This window comes from Lucilia cuprina, chromosome 4 (genome assembly GCF_022045245.1).
Source record: "Lucilia cuprina isolate Lc7/37 chromosome 4, ASM2204524v1, whole genome shotgun sequence".
Taxonomy (NCBI): domain Eukaryota; kingdom Metazoa; phylum Arthropoda; class Insecta; order Diptera; family Calliphoridae; genus Lucilia; species Lucilia cuprina.
In genome coordinates this window covers 95,535,771-95,557,972 of record NC_060952.1, presented here as the reverse complement: position 1 = coordinate 95,557,972, position 22,202 = coordinate 95,535,771, and the positions used below count along the sequence as shown (strand labels likewise).

The window sequence follows — 22,202 nt, the reverse complement described above, 5'->3', positions numbered from 1 at the left end:
AAAGTTTTCATTAAACCTTTGGTGAAGAAAATTCAGAATAATTTAGAAAAGTAAAAGATCTTAGTGATCATAGCTTAAGGCGATCTTGTGGAAACTTAAACGTAATAAGTTCAATTGAAATTTCTGACAAAATTAACATCCAATTATTTTACAAAATTGCAAAAGTCATAATACTAATCTTTATTCCTTTGACGATCTTCATAGAAAAACTTAAACGATCGCGCTAAAGTTCACCATTTTAAAATATCTCTAAAAGTACTTAATTTTAATATTTATTACGCCACACACATGTTTATTCCTAAATCTATTAAAATTTTCAAAAAAAGCTGCAAAATCTATTAAGAATAATTCCTTGGCACAAGATCCTTAAAGGAATTTACATGCATAATTAATTTGCGGTTGATGATAAAACCAAAAAAATTAAAGAAAAAACGACATGCTGCCTAAATAAAAATAAAATTTAAAATATGTTTCTAGTTTTGAACAATAAATTCGAATTCAAGTTAATGAGTATGCAACACAAATGCAAACGAGTAGAGAAATATTATGGCAGATGTTTGATACTGTTGGCAGACTGCATCTCTGCTGTCTTCCTTCGTTCGTTCGTTCGTTCGATCTTTTCTTCTTTGTAGGAGTGTAAGTATTGATATGTTGCTGATTTTAATCGTACCTTCTTGCTGTTGTTGTTGTACTTCTTATTCTTATTTTTAAAAGTGAAAAAGAGCAGATTGTCCTTACAAAAAAGAAGAACAACAAACACACATAAAGAAGAGCGCAAAAAAGGTGCAGTGCCAAGAAAACTATAAGTGTGCCAAAGGTAGTGAAGAACAAAGGCAAAAGACAACAACAAATAAAGAGACTGATGAAAAAAAGGGATACGAATTTAAGATGAAATGATGCATATGTGTTGAAATGTTTAAATATTTGCCAAAGGAAACGGAAAACGGAAGTAAATTTTGGGGTATAAAGTTAATAAGATATTTCGTGTTTTTTTCTATTAAAATTTAAATGAAAAATATTGCAAAAAACGTTGTGTAAACAAAAAAAACTATCAAATGTTTTTATTTTAATTAACTGATAGACAGGCATGTCCAGTTGTTTAAATATTTATTTCAAATTGGGTATTAAAAATTTTCTTATAGGGAAGCATAATAAAACTAAAATTTCTAATAACTGAAGTGTATAACACCATCCAATTATTCCAAATTTTCAGATTCCAGTTCAATTTTTTCAAAATATTGAATTCCCAAATTGGGTATTTTAAATCTCCTTTCTAGGAATTGTAATTTAATTACAATTCCATGTAATTTGATAAATAATTTTACCCAAATGTTAGTAATTTTCAATTTTCTTCTCCAAAACGTAGAAAAAATAAATTCCCAAAATGGTTATTAAAAATCCCCTTGTTGGGATTTGAAATAAAACAATAAATTTTGATTATTAAAACGTATAATTATCCAATTATTAGAAATTTTACATTTCCCTTTAAAAATTTTTCAAAAAACTAAATTCCCTAATTGGGTATTAAAAATACCCTTATGGGGAAATGTAATAAAATTACAATTCCTGATCATTGAATTGTGTAACATCATACGATTGTTCCAAATTTTCAGATTCCAGTTAAAATTTTTCAAAATACTGAATTCCCAAATTGGGTATTTTAAATCTCCTTGCTAGGAATTGTAATATAATTAGAATTCCATGTAATTTAATGAATAATTTTACCCAAAAATTCTAATTTTTAATTTCCTTCTCAAAATTGTCTAAAAAATAAATTCCCAAAATGGTTATTAAAAATCCCCTTGTTGGGATTTGAAATAAAACAATAGATTTTGATTATTAAAACGTAAAATTATCCAATTATTAGAAAGTTTACATTTCCCTTTAAAAATTTTTCAAAAAACTAAATTCCCAATTCCTGATAATTTAATTGTATAACATCATCCATTTATTCAAAATTTTTAGATTCCAGTTAAAAATTTTCAAAATACTGAATTCCCAAATTGGGTATTAAAAATTCCCTTATGGGGACTACAATTTTTGTTAATTGAAGTGTTTAATACCATCTATTTGTTCTATATATTACATTTTCCGGTAAAAAAATTTCAAAAAAACTAAATTCCCAAATTGGGTATTTTAAAACTCCTTTTTAGGAATTACAATTATAGAGCAATTTTGTAAACTGCAATGATTAATTTTATTCAAATATTGGAATTTTGTAATTTCCTTGCAAAAAATTGTCAAAATATTAAATTCCCAAATTGGGTATAGAAAATTCCCTAATTTTGTATTAAAAAAATTCCCAAGTTGGGCAATTAATAAATAAAATGTTTTCATCTAATATAAATTTATTATATTTATCTAAATGGTTAAAAAAAAACTCCTAAAAACTAAATCCCTATTTTGGGTATTAGAAATCCCACTTTCGGAATTTAATAAAATAAAGATTTTATATAAAATTAAACTGCATTAATGCACAAATGCATCTAAAAATAAAAAAACTGGAAGCTTTTTGATTAAAAAATATATAAAAATTGAATTCCCTAATTGGGTATTATAAAATCCCCATTTTGGGAATTGAAATAAATAAGTGTTTTATGTTGCCTAATAACGTAAATGAATGTAGATAATAAAAATTTGTAGTTTTTGGTGAAAACTTAACAAAAATCTTAATTCCCAAATTGGGTATTGAAAATGCCCATTTTGGGAATTTATTAAAAAAAAAGAGATTTTGTATAATTTTATATATTTCTTTAACAAAAATCATGATAATCACATAAATTCTCAAACTGGGTATTAAAAATTCCTATCTGGGGAAATTAAATTTTTAGTGAAAATTTAAAAATTTCTGTAAAAATATTAAAACAGTTTTAAATTATTACATTTTGATGAAACTTTGAGAATTTTATTGATATTTTTAGTTGTTGTTGTAAAAACCTCAAAATATTATTAAAAATATAACAGTTTAAACATAAGATCAAAGATTAAGAACTTCAATTAAAGCTTTTCAAAAATTTAAGTAAATATTATGAAAAATTCTTTGAAATAAGATTTAGAAGATTATAAAAAAAATCTTATTTTGTAAAAAGGAGGATATATAAACAGTTTCTTATCAAAATTTATTAAAGCATTAGAAATGTCAATACTTTTCTAAACACTTTTCAAGGTGATCGTGACAAATTTAAATTTTCAAAAAAAAAAAAAACATCTTTAAAATTTACCAAATAAAAAATCCGATAGTAAAATTAAAGAAAAAAAAGAACAACAAGTATATAAAACCAAATAAATAATGAGGGAATTAAATGTTAAACACACGTCTGCTAGACACACGTCCAGTGTTTAATCAGAATGAAATGCATGTGTGTGTGTGTCTGTATGTGTAAGTCATTGGTTAGAGTTGAAAAACCATGTAAAGTATTTAAAATTTCATATTGAATGTTGTTTAGTTGCTGTTGTTGTTGTTATTTGATGATTTTGTCGTTTAATATTTAAACATGAAACCCTTTTTGCTTAAATTTTTTTTATTATCAGTGTCTGTAGTAGACATTGGCATTTAAATTTACACCTGGATATCGGTTTGTTTTTTTTTTTTGCGAAACACTTTAAAAAAGGACAAATAAAACAAGAAAATGTAATACATTCGTTGTTTGGTCTTTAGTTTTATAAGCAAAAACAAATAAAATGAAATTAAAACAGATGGAATGATGGGGGTAAAAATGAAATATTATCAAAGTAGAGTAAAATTTGCGTTTTAAATGAAATGAACAGCAACGTGTTGAAAAAAGACAAATTTGTCAAGGTTTCTTTTTTTAATTTTTTCTCACTTGTCACATTTAGGGCGACAGTGCGATAATTTTGGTTAAAGATTTGAGAACACCGAAAGAAAAGTGTCATTTCAAATTATATATAAAAAGAGACTTTGTATTAGACAATTGGATCTACGCTCCGGAACGATCCGAGCCATACTCGACCAAAGATTGTCATTCCAGCGACAGCTGTTTCAATCGAAAGTTTTTTTTTGCAGCAAAGAATTATCTTCCACAGTCGAACTGTTACAACAACAACAACGACAGTAAAGGAATGTAAGTTTTCATAAAACCCAAATGTTTATTGAGTTCAACAAACTGGAATGTCTGATTATGGGGGATTATGCTTGAGAGAATAGCTCAAGAAATGTTTGAGATTTCCGTTAACTAATTTTGCTGATAAATTGAAAATCCTTAAGTGCGTAGATTCTTTGATAGAAAAGATTTCCAAATTTTTATTTAGAATATTCAGGTCGATAAAGATTTTTAAGTGAAAACTCTCATACAGTGAAAGAAGAACATTAAGCTCAATGTAAACCGATCGATCAATAATGATCGAAAAGGTTGATTGTTTAGTTTAGTTTCCAAATCACAAGAGCAGATTATGACGGACCGGTAACATTTAGAGTTTCAATGAGTTTTCTGAAATGAAGAGTTCCCCACTGGGCAATGATTCCTTACTATACGATATGTATGTATGTATGTATGTATGTATGTATGTATGTATGTATGTATGTATGTATGTATGTATCTATCTATCTATCTATCTATCTATCTATCTATCTATCTATCTATCTATCTATCTATCTATCTATCTATCTATCTATCTATCTATCTATCTATCTATCTATCCATCTATCTATCTATCTACCTATCTAAAACAACATATCTATTATCGAGAAAAAATCTAGTGAATACGAACACAGTCGCTTAACGTTCCAATTGTAATCCATTTCTTACATTTTCGGTGGTTGTTTTCAGTAGATGCCTGTGCATATCATCATATTATGGCTAGCAGGCTGCCGCTAGTCTAAAACTAGTCTGAAGCTGGTTAATGGTTTTGTTGTTGGCTGCATATGCATTTTGGCACATTGATATTGAAATTATTCATAATTTTATATTGTTGTAAACATATTGTAGTTGTAGATGGGATTTTGTTTAAGAAAAAAACTCTTTTTTGTCATTATTTCTCTCACAACAATTCACTTTTTTATGCATCAGGCATCAATCGGAAAGGATGCATGAATGCAAAAATATAAAGAATATGTAGTTTTTGTTTGTAGATCCTTGCCAAAAAATAAAACATATTAATTGTGACCGTGTGTTGGTTGCATATGCATTCAAAGATGATGAACAAACAAATGTTTTAGTTAAAATTTTTATAATTTAGTGGTTTCATTTTAGAGAGTGGATTGACTGATAATAACAGCTGTCCCGGAGGCTAGCACAGGATGCTGTTGCTGTTTGCTATTGAGGAACAAGTACAGGATATGAATGAATATGCATGCATTCATATTCTTATTTTAAAGACATTTAAATTTAAAAAATATATATATATTTTAAAAATTTATTATTATTCGAAATAAACTACAACTTTTGTTCATTAACATTTGATTTCCCAATTCAAAACGGATGATTATGATGAGTTCAAAATATTTTTTGGCAATGCCATCTGCGTTATTGTCTGGCTTTAAACTTCAACTACTTTTTAATATTCTGCTCTTTAGCAGGGACTTTTGAATAACATTTGTTCAACACAATAACTATTTGCACATACTTAATATGCATTTAATTAACAATATATTTTATCTTTTCTTTTTTTCTTATTTTGTTTTTCTACCTGTTTCTATATAAAAATTTCTTTTGGGGGAGCATTGGCATACGAGTGTAACATATGTTTTTAAGCCAAACGTTAATATAAATGATTTTATAATTTTTCCTTCATAATTTTTGGGGGAGTTGTCTATAAATACCATCAAAATGTCTTTCTTTTAATATTACAAAACATTTGTCGTCTGCAAAGTTTTTTTTTTCATTTTGTTGAGTTTCTAAATTTAAATTAAAAATTCATTTCCGCGCGCAAGCGCATCCTTATTGCAGAGTGTTCGTCATCAGCTGCTTATTGCTCTGGTACTACATGAAATTTGATCAGTGTTACAGTTTTTTCATCTGCAGTTTACACTTCTTAAATTTTGATGTTAGTGTAAATAAGAGAAGAATAAAAGATTTTTAATGTTTTTAGGAATTTTATGGAAAAATGTTTTTAGTTTTAATTACAGTAGTTTTTCATTTATTTGCAATTTTCTTAGAGAATCTCTTGCTGCACGGATGCGAGACAAATCTTGTCTATCAAAAACCCCAAATTGAGACAGAGTTGGTTCGGATAGAGCCCTCCAATCCAACTATACCTTTATATAGAAAGTTGGAGCCCCGAATAATTAATTAATCAAAAGTATTATTAGATCTCCACCAATTTAATCATACATAACCTTAAACGAGGTAAGTAAAACGAAAGCACGCAAAACATTACTTCACGTTCAACGCTTCAAGTTACATGCGACACTTTTTAAGCGTACATTTTTATTTAATTTTTAAAAAACTTTGCTTTTTTTCTACAGATTTTATTTACTTTTCATCATTAAACTCATTTTCTTCAAATTGATAAATACGCAATAAGAAAAGAATATAAAATGTCAAAATCAGCTGACATGTTCGTGCGCCGGTTGTGACGCTTATAAAAGTAAGAAGTAGATCTACTTTATGTTGAAGAACCGATTTTACTTTAACTAAATTCTTACTTGTTTATATGTTTATAATTTGAATCAAATGTTCTTAGAAAATCTAGTTTTATAAAACTTAATTTTATTTTCATTTACTTCCCAAAAATAATTTGTTCAATAAAGAAGTTTTTATTACTTAATTAAAAGGAATAAGTTTATTATACTGCGCCAGCAGGTTATGGGCCCAGAAAGCAACATGGCTCAGGATATTAAAACATCATTTGAAAAATTAAACCGTAATAACTATTTTATATGGAAGCGAAAAGCCGAGTGCGTTTTAATACGCGATGACACATGGTGTGTAATAAGGGATCAGATTCCAGAGCAACCAAGTGCTCAATGGCTTCGTAAGGATGAGTCAGCAAGAGCCTCAATATTCCTAATGATAGATGACGATCTTTTTCACCTAATTGATGAAGCTGCTAATGCAAAAGAAGCTTGGATGTTATTGAAAAACCAATTTGAAACCTTTTCATTTAGCGAATGTGTTTTTATTATGAAAAATTTATGCAAAAAACAATTGGAAGAGTACGGTGACATGGAGCGTCATTTAAATGATATTCAAATTGATTTAAAGAAACTTTCAAGTATGGGTGAACCATTAAGTGAAAAGTGGGAAGTCGCAATTATATTAAGAAGTTTACCAGAATCTTATGATGTTTTAGTAACAACATTAGAAGCAAGCAGTAAGGGCATTCCATCTTTAAATGTGGTAAAAGAAAAACTAATTGAAGAATCAAAAAGAAGAAACCAAAAGAAATGTTTGGAAGATTCAGCTCTTAAAGTAAAAGTGTATCCGGAAAAGAAAGCTAATGTTATTAATAACATAGTATGCTATTTTTGTCAAAAACCCGGTCATCTACGTAGAAACTGCCAAGATTATCAAAATTATTTAAAAAAGAAAAATAAAACAAACGTTGTTGCTGAAAATAATTGCAAAGATGGGGGTGAAATATGTTTCTGTGTTACTTCTGAAAATGAAGAAAATGATTGGTACGTAGATTCAGGAGCTACGAGTCATATTTGCAACAAGAGGGAACATTTCAAAGATTTTAATGAAAATGTTGTAACGTTGATAACTGTTGCGAATGGTTATGAATTAAAAGCTTGCGGAAAAGGTTCTTGTGAAATGAATGTAATGAATGGTAAGGGTGTTATTCAAAAGATAATAGTAAAAGATGTCCTCTATGTCCCAAGCATTGAAAGTAATTTGTTATCCGTTAAAAAGTTAACGGAACGTGGTTTAAAAGTGATATTTTACGATAACGTTTGTGAGATTTGGAACAAAAACGAAATATTGGCAACTGCACTGATGACGAAAGGTTTATATAAAATAAAAACGGAAGTTAGTAATATACCAAAACAACATGCTATGATTATTAAAAGGTGTGCTCACTACTGGCACCGAGTGTTTTGTCACCGGGATATTGATGTTGTTAGAAAGATTCTATATAAAAATGAAAAACTTGTAGAGAAATGCAATTGCGATGATGTGTGTGAAGTCTGTATACAAGGAAAATTATCTAAAAAGGTTTTTCCTAAATGTTCTAAACGGCAATCCAACAATATTTTAGATCTTATTCATAGTGATGTATGTGGGCCTATGGACACTCAAACGCCAAGTGGAAAACGATTTTTTGTTACATTTATTGATGATTTTAGTAAGTATATTAAAGTATATTTGCTTACTTATAAATCTGAAGTCTTTAATAAAATGAAAGAATTTTGTGAGATGGTTTATAATAAATTTGGAAGATATCCAAAAGTCATAAGATCCGATCGTGGAGGTGAATATGTAGGATCAATGGTTTCAAGTTTTTGTAAAGATAGAGGAATAAAGCAAGAGTTTACTATCCCATCTACACCTCAGCAAAATGGGGTAGCCGAACGCCGGAACAGGTACCTTGTTGAAATGGTGCGATGTATGCTATTGGATGCTAACCTTGGAAAATGCTATTGGGGTGAGGCAATTATAACTGCAGCTTTTATTCAAAACAATTTGACAACAAGATCAACAAATAAAATACCATTAGAAGTTTGGGAAGGTAAGCGCATGGATTCGTACAACTTCGAAATATTTGGATCATTATCATTAGTTCACATCCCAAAAGAGAAAAGAAAGAAATTAGATCAAAAGGCAAAATATTTAATTTTTGTTGGTTATTCTGATGAGTCAAAAGGCTTGCGATTTTTAGATAAAAATACAAATAAAATTACTATAAGTCGCGATTACAAAATTCTATCAGAAAAAGTTCAAAATAATGATTCTAAATTACTTGAAAATAATATTCATATTGATTTATTTTCGTTTGAGGATAAACAAAATTCGAATAATGGTGTACAGCAAAATAATGAAGATAATGCCGCTACAAATGATGAAGATGAATTTTTTGATACTGAAACAAACGTAATTTCAAATTCTTCTGAAGTAGACGTGATGTCAGATGTTGTAATTATAGAACCGGAAACGATAAATCAACAAACGGAAAGTTTGAGAAGATCAACTAGGTCAACAAAGGGTAAAGCACCAGAAAGATTTCAAGTAATTGTCACCAAAGATCTAAGTGAACCTAAATCATTTGAAGAAGTTCTGGAAAGAAAGGATAAAGATCTATGGATGGAAGCTATGCAAGATGAATTAAATTCATTAAAACAAAATGGTACATGGGTATTGACAAATATGCCTGAAGGTCGCAAACCAATAGGATGTAAATGGGTTTTCAAGATAAAAACTGATGCAAGTGGAAATATAACAAAATATAAAGCAAGACTTGTAGCCCAAGGATTCAGCCAAAAATTTGGAGTAGATTACGATGAAGTTTTCGCGCCGGTAGTAAGACAAACTTCCTTCAGAATGTTTTTGACATTAGCTGGTGAAAAACAAATGATTGTTAAACAACTTGATGTAAAGACCGCGTTCCTTTATGGAGAAATCAGCGAAGAAATATATATGAAGCAACCAGTCGGATTTGAGTTAAAAAATGATAAAGTATGTAAGCTAAAGAAAATTATTTATGGTCTAAAGCAATCTGCAAAATGTTGGAACGAAAAACTTGTAAATGTATTCCTAAGTATTGGTTTTCAAAAAGGATTGGCCGATTCCTGTATTCTTAAATGTTTCAAGGATGGTGAGTGGTTGTTCATTTTAATTTATGTTGATGATATACTTGTGGCAACTAAATCTGAGAAACATCAAGAGTTTGTCAAAACAATTTTAAAATCTAATTTTGAAATATCCGATTTGGGTGATATCAATTTTTATTTGGGTATCAAAATTGAGAAGGGGATTGATAATTATTATTCAATTAGTCAAGAAAATTATATTAATAGAATCATTGCAGATGCTGGAGTTGAAAATGGAAAACATTCAAAAATTCCAATGGATATAGGATATTTAAAAGATGTTACAGAAAGTGATTTAATGCCATCCAATGAAAAATATCATCACTTAATTGGTAGCTTATTGTATGTAAGCATAAATACACGTCCCGACATATCAACAGCAGTTTCAATTCTAAGCCGTAAAGTTAGCAAACCGACATATAAAGATTGGTCAGAGCTGAAGCGTTTAATTAAATATTTAAACGGAACGAAGCAGTTGAAATTAAACCTAAGGTGCAATGATAGTAAAAAATTATATGGCTTCGCTGACGCTGATTGGGCTCAATGTCAAATTGATCGCAAATCTAATAGCGGTTTTTTATTTAAATATAATGGATCTTGTATTTCATGGTGCTGTAGAAAGCAAGAATGTGTGTCTTTATCTTCAACAGAAGCAGAGTATATATCTCTAACAGAAGCATCACAAGAAGCAATTTGGCTACGAAGATTGATGAACGATTTTGAAATTAAAATTAATAATGCAACAACAATCTACGAAGACAATCAAAGTTGTTTAAAATTGACGCAAAACGAAAAATTTAGTAGAAGAACTAAACATATTGAAACAAAGTACAATTTTATACGCGATTTGATGGAGAGGAATATTCTCAAATTTGTATACTGTCCCACAGAACAAATGGAAGCCGATATATTAACAAAACCTTTACAAGCTACAAAAATAAAATATTTTCGAGAATTAATTGGATTGTTTTAAAGTTAAATCGAGAAGGGGTGTTGAAGAACCGATTTTACTTTAACTAAATTCTTACTTGTTTATATGTTTATAATTTGAATCAAATGTTCTTAGAAAATCTAGTTTTATAAAACTTAATTTTATTTTCATTTACTTCCCAAAAATAATTTCTTCAATAAAGAAGTTTTTATTACTTAATTAAAAGGAATAAGTTTATTATACTGCGCCAACACTTTAAGCATTCTATGCGTCAAAGTATTCTAAGCTTTTGTCCTTGTTACATTCAGCATACAAATATATTGATTCTACTTTTTTGACAGATGCATAGAATGCGAGAAAGCGTGGAACTCGTAGAAAGCAGCTTTACTTGAAAACAGTTGTACGGTGTAATACACTCCATTGATGCGAGTGAGACGCAATTCTGTCGAAAACTTGACTACAAACACAAGCCAGATCGTCCTTAAGAAATAATGACGATGACCCGAAAGTTATTCCACAATTTAGATCTGAATTACGACTCATTTTCTTAATATTATCTTTATGCGATATTTATTTGTGATTTTTCAATGTTTACCTTTAATAATAACAGCCACCTTATGAATTCCCCTTAATAAAAGCACGCTTGACATTAAGCAGTGTTACCAAGAGGGCTTTAAAAAAAACGCTAAACTACTGCAATAATGAAAGATTTTAGCGTCAAGTTAAGGAAATTAAAATTGTTTATACAAATTTGTTTAAAAATGAATTAAAACAATTAAAATTCAAAAGAAAAAAGTAAAAATTTATGGAAAAAAATAATAAATTGCAACTAAACCAAAAAGTAAAAACTTATTATACTTTTTATGTTTTTTTTTATAAATTAAATGTTAATCTTTTTATTTTTTATAAAATTGTATAATTTATTGATTTGTCATTACAACCCCAGATAAATCCCCTCATAATAAAGACAATCAAAGATCTTAACAAAAGAACACTTGTTAAACTAAAATCTTAGGACCTTTCTTACAAAACAAAGTAAAAAATGTACCTGTTACAATTAAAATAAAGATAAAAGACCAAAGTGACTTTTATATAAAATAAATTTAAAAAATCTAGTTTAGAAAACCCAGAAAGGACAATTGGAAAATACACAACAAAAATGTTAAAAATTTAACAAAGGACTTTTAACTAAAACTAGTAAAAAGGAGCTAAACTAGAGAATTTTAAGGGTAAAACCAATAAGTATTTTTAGAAATCAGGGTGTTTTACTAACAATTAAATAGAAGAAAAATATGTTTAACAAAATTTTACAGGTAAAATAAAATAAACGTGTAACATTAACCTTGGACAGGTAAGAAAGAAATTTTTGAAAAAAATCTAAAACAAATGTCCATAACGAACAATGTACTATGGTCATTGTTTGGATGTAAAAGTATTTGTTCAAATACTAACATAGCAAGCATCTGATCCTGTTTAGTGTATGAGTATTTTGGAAAATCATCTTTAGTGTGCGTTATTTCGGGGGAATGTACGTTAAATTGTTAAGATTTTCTTCAATGCACACACATGTACATACATACATACATACATACATACATACATACATACATACATACATACATACATACATACATACATACATACATACATACATACATACATACATACATACATACATACATACATACATACATACATACATACATACATACACATGTATATAAGTTCAAACACTTTACTGCAACATTATTGCGCCGTTAGGTTTTTCTTTTATGAAGAAAAATTTTTTCTTTCCCAATAAAGGAACCATGTGTTTTCTTATCCTTCAATTATTTACCATACAGGGTTGTTTGTTAGCTAAAGTATTGGTATTTGCCAAAGCATATCCTTAAAGATCAATATCATATCTACTACATGCTTATTTAGATAACGTTATTGTCTTTAAAGGCAAGCAAGGAAAAAGAAACATCAGTGTCAGCTGAAGAGTCAAATTGTAATTAAAGCGTTAAGCGTTAGCGTTTTCTATATTGTTGAACATAAAAATATCTATCTTCTATATACATATATATAAATGAATGTGTGTTTGTTTGTTTGTATGTCCGAATGTTATAGAACGTTATTTTAAAGTTTCAAGTGGGCGAGGGGCCACGCCATTTTAAGAAAATATAAATTCCGTATATTTGAGATAATTATTTTACATTATTTAGAATAAAAAGTGGGCGGACTAGCTTAGGGGGTGTGGCACCTCCCATATAAATTAAATACAAAAATTAGTTTATCTTAGAAACTATTAGAGTTAGAATCTTAAAATTTTGCATGAATAACTTTAACATCTATGTAACGAACGGACTATCAAAGGGGCGGAGGTCTTTACGCCTCCCATATGTATTAAATACAAAATTTCTTTGATCTGGGAAACTTATAGAACATGATTCTTCAAATTTTGCAAGAAGAACTTTATTATACATCTGAACATTTTGGAGAAGAAAGGGCGCATTCTGCATATGAATTAATCAGAAAAAATCGGTGATCTGGAATCTTCAAATTCTACATGAAGATCTTTGACATTCATATGAACATTTAGAGAATAGCGGTCGGACTTTCAAATTACATTTCGTTTATATGAGAAACAATAAGATTTTTGAAAATGTGGGTTTTTTTCTTTATTTTGCTTTTACCGTAGCGAAGCACACTGGGCTAGCCCCTTTATATAAATTATCAGAAGCTAGCGATATTATTAAAGCGTGTGATTTTAAAGAACTCAGTCCCTATAATCACTTGTAATATACTTAAAGGAAAGAACAGATCAGTTAAATGGGCGTGTCTTCTCTCAAATACTTACAGTAAAGCTTAATTATCTGGAGACCTTTAAATATAAATATAAATGTATTCAATATTTCAAAAACTAAAATTTTTTATAATTTTTTAGATATTTAATTCAAAAATTTACAAACAAAAAATGGGCGTGGCATTATCCTTACAATTTTTTTTTATTTATAAAATAAAAGATTTGTTATTAAAGCAACCGTATTCAAACCTTTAAGAACTTATTACATTATAATTGTTTGTAATTTACAAAAGAAATGAAAGAAAAAGTAAAGTGGGCGTGGCATCTTTCAAATAGTATATGCACATATTTATTAACGAATATCTAAATAATTATTTAAGCAAGCGTCTAGTAAATTATACAGAAATAATTTCAAAATAATAATTTCTAATTTAAATAAGAAAACATAAACATATTCGTTATGTGGGCGTGGCATCTATTATATATATAAAGTTAAACTGAATAATATCTAAAGCTAATTCAGTAGCTAAATTATTTCTAATAAAATGTACACAAACAAGAATATCTAAAAATCTTTAAAGATAGTTTAAAAAACAAAAAACATTATTCAATACATTTGTCGCCTGCCGCCTGCAGTCACAATTGTAACTCATAGACAACAACTGTTTACGAGTTCAATAAAATCTACAAGGAAGAAGAAAACATTGATTTTAAGGAAAAAATCAAATAATATATTTGTTATTGTTTTTTTTTTTTTTTTGTTCAGCTAGAAACCACAATTCCTTATATTTATTTTGTTTTTGTGTTTTCCCTAAACACCCAGTTCTATACCTGAATGTCATAGAAAATACGTATGTATGTTCAAATTTCATATGTCAAAAACTCTGTACTCTATAAACCAAGCTGCTATTTTAAAAATATTTCCCAAAATGAAAAAAATCTTATTAAAACTCTCAAGTACTTCGTGTGACGCAATTTTGAAATTCAAAAAGAATTCATTATAAACGCTGTTTGTAAGAAAAAGAAGCATAAAGAGAAATAATCAGCATATGTTTTATTTATTCTAATTATGAATTTTTAATTTATTTTAATGTTTTAGCATTTTTTGGTTTTACATACAAAATTCATTTTTTTTTTTTTTGTTTTGGGTTTATCTTAAAACAAATGTTGTCGTTTGATGTCTTAGTAGATAATTGTATCATATGTTTCAAAAAAGAATACTTAGGAATTAAATTTTATCTTGAGAATGATTTTATTTTATTGAAAACTTAGTTATTTAGGGATTGAAAGAAATTTAAATTTTTTTCATTTAACAATTTTGACATGATGAAGGCTAAAAAATACGCCTTTTCTGTCTACTTTCACTTTTAGATAAAACTATGTAAAAAAATTAAATTAAAACTTAATAATTTTTTTACCATTTACAAAAAAAAAACTGAATTAATCAGAATTTCTTTGATAATCATAAAACCAGTATTTTTGCAAAAACTCATTATTTTAATGAAAAACATGGTGTTTTGGGAAGAATTTGTAATTTTATGCAAAACTAGCATTAAAACATTATTTTTCTGAAAATCGATTATTTAAAAATGTTTTTTATGTAAATTTTATTATTGCAAAAGAAAATTGGAAATGAAAAACAGCTTTTTTATGAACAAACTGTATTTTTGTGAAAAATCCGGTTTATTTAGATTTTCATGAAAAAATTGTATATAAATAACAATTTTTGTGTAAATTTTTCAATTTTCATTAAATACAAATTTATATAAAATATAACAAATAAATAAGTTGGGATAGTGGAAAGCTGTATTTTTGCATAAAACCAGTATATTTGGAAAAACAGTATTTTTGTAAAAAATATGTATATTTGTGAAAAATCTGTATTTTTGTGAAAAATCTGTATTTTTGTGAAAAATCTGTATTTTTGTGAAAAATCTGTATTTTTGTGAAAAATATGTATTTTGTAATTTTGTAAAAAAACAATATTTTAAAAAAAAAAAACTTTAAAAAGCTTTATTTTTGTAAAAAAAAACTGCATTTTTGTGAAAGCCCATTAATTTTATGAAAAAACAGTATTTTTGTAAAAAAAACAGTATTTTTGTTAAAAAACTGTATTTTTGTTAAAAAACTTTATTTAGCAGAAAAAGTATTTTATTTTTGTAAAAATATCAGTATTATTTTGAAAACCCATAAAAAACAGATTTTTTTGTTAAAAACCAGTAAATCAATATTTTTGTAAAAAACAGTACTTTTGTGAAAACCCAGTATTTTTATGAGAAACCAGTATTTTTGTTTGTTTGTATTTTTAAACCAGTATTTTTCTGAAAAACAGAAAATTGTTGAAACCAGTATTTTGTAAATAATAATTTTTAATTTTTAAAAATGATACTATTTTGATGAAAAACCAGTATTTTGAACCAGTATTTTATGAAAAATAAGAATTTAGTGAAAACCAGTATTTTTGTGAAAAACAGAAAATTGTATTTTTTGTGAAAAACAGAAAAGTGTTGAAAACCAGTATTTTGTAAAAAACAATATTTTATGAAAACAAATTTGTGTAAAACCAGTATTTCTAGAATTTTATGTCGATTAAAAATTTGTATAAAAACAGTATTTTTAAAAATGTCAATATTTTTATAAAAAGATAAGCGAATAAAGAAACTGTTAAATTATTTTATAAAAACCAGTGATTTTGTCAAAAAATTTACATTTTTGAAAACCAGTATTTTTGTGAAAAACCGATACTTGCTGAAAAGCAATATTTCTAGAATTTTATGTAGAATTAAAATTTATATAAAAACAGTATTTTTTAAAAATGCCAATATTTTTATAAAAAGATAAGCGAATAAAAAAGCTGTTAAATTATTTTATAAAAACCAGTAATTTTGTCAAAAAATTAAAATTTTTTGAAAACCAGTATTTTTGTGAAAAACAGTATTTTGTAAAACACCAATATTTATGAAAACAAATTTGTGTAAAACCAGTATTTATAGAATTTTATGTAGAACAAAACTTTGTATAAAACCAGTATTTTTTAAAAATGCCATAATTTTTATAAAAAATAAACGAATACTGAAATATTTAAAATAAAAACAGTATTTTTGTGTAAGTTTTGTAAAAAAATATAATGCTTTGATATAAAAATATACATATTTTGTAAAAACAATATTTTTATAAAAAAAAAACGGTAAATTTGCCGGAAAATCGTTTATTTTTGAGAGAACAGAGTATTTTAATTTTTAATTCTATATAGTATTTAAAAAATGGAATATTCAACATCAAATTTATTTTTATAAAAGCTCATGTATTTCTTAAAAAATTTTATTTAAAAAAATCTTTTTAATTAAAAATGTTAACATATTTTCCAAAATAATCCATTACTCAAAAAGGATTTATCTACTACATCTAATTTTAATAAAATAAAAATAAAACCTTAAGCTTTTTGCTTTACTCCCTCTTATGGGTTAATAAAATCAACCAAAATCTGGCAACACGCTAAAATATTTTAAAGCAGTAAAGAAAAATTTTCTCACGGTACAAAAACAACAAACCCGACAAACATTTTTACAACTGCATTAACCACCCACAAAACTATAATGGAAAAAGTGCATGCCTGATGGAATATGCATGTTGAAAAATGCAAAAAAAAAATCACTATGCCGCAAATTATATTAATTAAAGAATAAATTACAGGGAAAACCCTACAGCAATTGATTAACTTTTCAATAATATAACCGAAAGTGTTTTATCTTTGTAACTTTATCACAAAATTACACACAGCCAATAAAGAAAAATGAATGAAAATAATGTGATACGAAAAAAAACTTACCAATTTTACTTGCCGACTGACCCATGTTCACACAATTTTTTCTTTGCTTTTTTTATATAAAACCTAATTTATTTTTTTTTTTTTATTTAAAACTTAATAACTAATTTGACACTTTTAGATCATAGCAAACTTTAGCACTATATTTTGTACAATATAAATATATTATTTGTATTATATTTCACTTTTTTTAATAACATTTAATATTAATTTGTTTAGCATTTTTTATCTGCTTTTGTTGAAGAAAGCTGAAGTAAATTAAATTACACATGCACGACTTTATTCAAAACACACACAAAAAAAACTTGACATTTCTTATAGGAATTTCATGTGAGACACAAAGAGACTAAGCAAATTATGAGAATTTTAGTGTGAGGGAGAGTAAAGAAAGAAGTGATGCCAGATGAAGTATACATTGCTTAATTTATTTTTATATATCTTGATACTAAACAAAAATTTAATAATTTTAAGAGAAATGACAGCTATTCTTTCATTTAAAATAATAAAAGTAAACATTTAGAGGGAATTTTTAATAAATTATTTAAAATTTACTATTAAATTTACTGTTATATCTAAGCATTCTTTACTAAACTTTAAAAAAGATAAGGCAGTGTTTAGATAAACATAATGATAATACTGTAAAAAGCCGGTAATAGGTTTATGCTTAATAAACACAACTTCGTTGACACACGTTGACGGCTGTTGTCAAACGAAAAAAAAGAAAAAAATAGCAATTGCATCTTCCTAAAAAGAAAAAGTTTATAAAAAACGTAATAATTTTATAATTATATAGTAAAAAAATAAGAAAACCTTGTGCGGTAAACCTTACTTATCTAAAATACTAACTATTAATGTGAATAACATTGAAAAAATTAGAATTTTTTAAAGGATTTGTGTAAAAATAGATTTGTAAAAAATGGCGGATCCTTTAAGTTTGTTGCGGCAATATAATATAAACAAACGAGATATTATAGAACGGGATGGACAAATCATATTTGGAGAATTTTCCTGGCCAAAAAATGTCAAAACAAATTACCTAAAATATGGGTAAGTTGAAATTCGTCTTAAAGGCAGAAAAATATTAATGAATTTAAAAACTTTAAAGCTCTGGCAAAAAGGGTACGCCACGAGAATACTATACCTTGGAGTGTTTGTTATATCTGCTGAAAAATGTTATGCTACAGCATGCAGTGTATGTTAGGCAGTGTGCTGCCGAGGATATACCGGCGGTCAATCGTCCCGATCGTAAAGAACTATTGGCGTATCTTAATGGTGAGACCACCACTGGTGCCAGCATTGACAAAAGTGCTCCTTTGGAAATACCTACACAAGTTAAAAGGCCAGCCGATGGTGATACGGCCGGTGGCGAATCGTCTGCTAAAAAGGCCCGTTTTGAGGAAACCCAAGTACAAAAGGTCCGAGAACAATTGGCGGCCCGTTGGGATGTCAATAAGAAAGAGGCCACTGTCAATATGGACAACATCAAATCTTTGTCCGAAACTATGTCGGTGGAAAAAATTGCTGCCATTAAAGCTAAACGTTTGGCCAATAAGAGAACAACTATTAAACGCACCGACAATGAAGATGCCATGGCCACAGATTTAAGAGCCATTTTGGATTTTGATGTTGATTCCACCAAGGATATCATAAGCCGTGAACGTCAATGGCGTACTAGAACTACTATCTTGCAAAGTACTGGTAAAATCTTTGCCAAAAATATATTTGCCATTTTACAGGGCATTAAGGCGAGAGAAGAGGGTCGCAATAGACCAATGCAACAAAATCCTATTAAAATGCCTGAACCGGCTAGAATTAATAAACCACAGCCACAGCTAACACAATACAATCGTTACGATCAGGAAAGATTTAATAGACAAAAAGAAGGTATTTTTTGGAAAACTTTTTAAACAATCGAAGATGTTATAATAAACATTTGTAAATTTTAGAAACTGAGGGCTTTAAAATCGATACTATGGGTACTTATCATGGTATGTCCTTGAAATCAGTGACAGAAGGATCTCAAGCACAACGCAAGGCTCAAATGGCACCACAAATACCAGGTATAGTTTGTTTTTTTTTACAATAAAAAAATAGTTGATTTTTAATAACTTGTTCTGTTTTTTAACAGGTCGTCCTAAGGAATTATTACCCGCTGCCCAGGCTCGTCAGGTGGCTCCCACACCTCAGAAACGTACCTCTCGCACACCGATTATTATCATACCCTCTGCCAATACTAGCCTTATAACCATGTATAATGTTAAGGATCTATTGCAGGATTTGAAATATGTTAGTACGGAGGAGAAAAAACGCGCTGGTTGTGCCAGAGACAATGAAGTACTCTTGCAGGTGAGTTTGGATAATATACATATTTTAATTTCATAAAGTTTTAATTGTTTTTTCTTTTTATTTGATTGCAGCGCAAGAAACAAAACATGACAGTCCCTTATCGTGTTATCGATAATCCGCAAAAACTAAACGCTCAGGATTGGCAACGTGTGGTGGCGGTATTTGTTATGGGACCTGCTTGGCAGTTTAAAGGATGGCCTTGGGATGGCAATCCAGTTGAAATTTTTGCAAAAAGTACGTTTTATTGATAGAAATTTTCAAAGGGAACAAATAGCTTAAGTAACTTTTGTTTTAACTTTTACAGTCTCTGCTTTTCATTTGCGCTTTTCGGAACTAAAGCTTGATACTAATGTATCCAAATGGTCGGTGACTTTGTTAAATCTTTCACAAAATAAACGGCATTTAGATCGTGCAGTATTAATGACATTTTGGGAAACACTGGACAAGTAAGTTGATGCATATTAAAAATTTTATATTTGATTTTAATTAATTTTCTTTTTTTTTTTTAAGATATATGGCAAAATATAAACCTGATTTAAGATATTGAACATGGCCTAGCTTTCTTGTTGTTGTCTTTTTTTATGATATAATAAAGAAATACACCTGGAAAGACCATTTTTTATATATATATATTTATAAATAGTCATATTTGTTCTGTAATTCTTTAGATTAGTTGTTTGATAAAAGAAAAAAAAAATAATGATAATAATACCGTTTTAGTTTAGTTTTTATTTGCAAAAAAGGATTTCAACATATTTTTTTCTTATCCTTCATAATAAACCTAATAATGTTTTAATGAACTAATTTTCTTTTTTTGTAAAAATAAAATAAGCCGCATAAAAAACAGCAAAATAAAACAAAATGTCATTTAAACACGCATTTTCGAATTTTCATTATATCGGCGAGATCCGAATCTTCAATAATACTGTACACTACAACGAGTAAAGCTTTACTTGGGTGCAATTAGGCGGAGACGGAAAGAGCGATAGAGACAGCAATGATAGTTATAAAGAAATGAAGAATAGACTGAAATAGTTCGAGTTGACATCAAAAGCCTATGACCCCTATTCTGCATTTCAATTCGAATCGAAATTTTCTCCGTTTGGCAACATTGGTTATCTGCATTTCGAATCGACTCTCCGCCACATAAACAACTTACAAAAACGTAGGTACGATCATAACGCAGAATACACACGTTCGTAAAGCATTGAAACGAAATGGAATTGCTTCTTCTTTTTCTTACGATTCAGTTTTTTTGTTGGAATACCTTTTTTCGATCGTTGCGTAAACGTAATCGAAATGCAGAAGAGGAGTGTATATCGATTCCTAACCTGAATCGATTCAAGGGCCGGACAATTACACAGAAGATGAGTAATTGTTTCCTCTGCTTATTCATTTTGACGACTTCTTCAGAAATCATTGTATGAAAGACCAATGCGTCTTGCATGGTTTCGAAACTTGGAATGAGTAGTAAGAACTGATAATAGAGTACTCAGATGAGCTCTGCTTAGCCGCAATATGTAGGATGTTTTATGAGTATTCATATAGGACCATAGCATCTAAGCAATCGAGCAAGTATGTTGTCGAGACTACCGGTCTTGAGCTGAACAGAAACAAATGTTTTGTATTTGTTTCTTAATGGCAGCTAGAGGGACTCCACAGAATTGGCCTATATCCAGTATGGCCATCCTCGTGCCGGCTATTGTCAAGATATCAGCAGTAATATTGTCATCTATATCCCCGTGCCCTTTGACCCAAACTAGGGTAATTCTTCAGAGAGACGCCCGGCATTCTTGGACAAGTTTTGATGCAGAGCATACACCTATCAGGAATTTGATAGCGGCTTGGATGTCAGTATAGATTCTGATATCCATATTGAATATCCAATAGTACCTAAGCCGTGTCCTTTGACCCAAACTAGGGTAATACTTAAGTGTCTCGACATATCGTTGAGAGACGCCCGGTATCCTTTATATAGATTCTGATATCCCTATTGAATATCCGATAGTACCTAAGCCAAGCAGAAATTTCCACTTGTAAGGTGGTGCATTTATCATTGAGTCGGAAGGAGATTTTCGTTCTAAATTCTTCAATAAATATTCCACCGCCGACACCTGTAGCTGCTTTTTTTTTTGGAACAACCATCTGTATACACATTTAGGCCGTCAACATCTAAAAGTGAAGGTTCATCATAATCAGGTATTATGCTATACTGGAAGTTTCTTTTGATACACTGTTCGGGAATGCAGTAGTCAGAGAAAAGTTGTAGATTTGGAAGAAGGTTGTTGTTGTAACAACTCGACTGTGGCCAATAGTTCTTTCCTAGGGAAAAAACTTTCGGTTGATACAGCTATCGGTGGGTTGATAATCTTTGGCCGAGTATGACCCGGGTCGTTCCGGAGCGAAGATCCAATTGTCGTGGGAACGTGGGAGAAGGTCTACAATCTTTGCATGACCTCTGGATCCATCTGTTTGAGATACTAAATCTGACTGCAGTACTCATTGCCAGTTGTTTAGCAAGGAAATATTCATACATAGACAGAAATTGGAAAAAACAAAATACATAATCATACGGTAAATTTTGTTATTGTTATTTATAAGA

General features: G+C 28.6%; 2 protein-coding genes across 2 annotated transcripts in view; one reads left to right on the top strand and one right to left on the bottom strand.

Annotated features, from left to right (window-relative positions):
- Positions 1-17,515, bottom strand: part of LOC111683086 (protein neuralized) — a 36,076-nt gene extending 18,561 nt beyond the window's left edge. Inside the window, exon 1 of the mRNA XM_023445118.2 lies at positions 17,258-17,515. Within this exon, the coding sequence (XP_023300886.2) occupies positions 17,258-17,282 (25 nt within the window). The 5' untranslated portion in view covers positions 17,283-17,515. The remainder of the gene's footprint in view (positions 1-17,257) is intronic.
- A 419-nt stretch (positions 17,516-17,934) lies between these two features.
- On the top strand, positions 17,935-20,477 carry LOC111683095 (parafibromin). The gene is made up of 7 exons (XM_023445129.2): positions 17,935-18,301; positions 18,360-19,138; positions 19,201-19,314; positions 19,383-19,600; positions 19,672-19,834; positions 19,905-20,046; positions 20,111-20,477. The coding sequence occupies exons 1-7, from the start codon at positions 18,171-18,173 to the stop codon at positions 20,145-20,147; spliced, it is 1,584 nt and encodes a 527-aa protein (XP_023300897.2). The 5' UTR covers positions 17,935-18,170; the 3' UTR covers positions 20,148-20,477.
- The last annotated feature ends 1,725 nt before the right edge of the window (positions 20,478-22,202 follow it).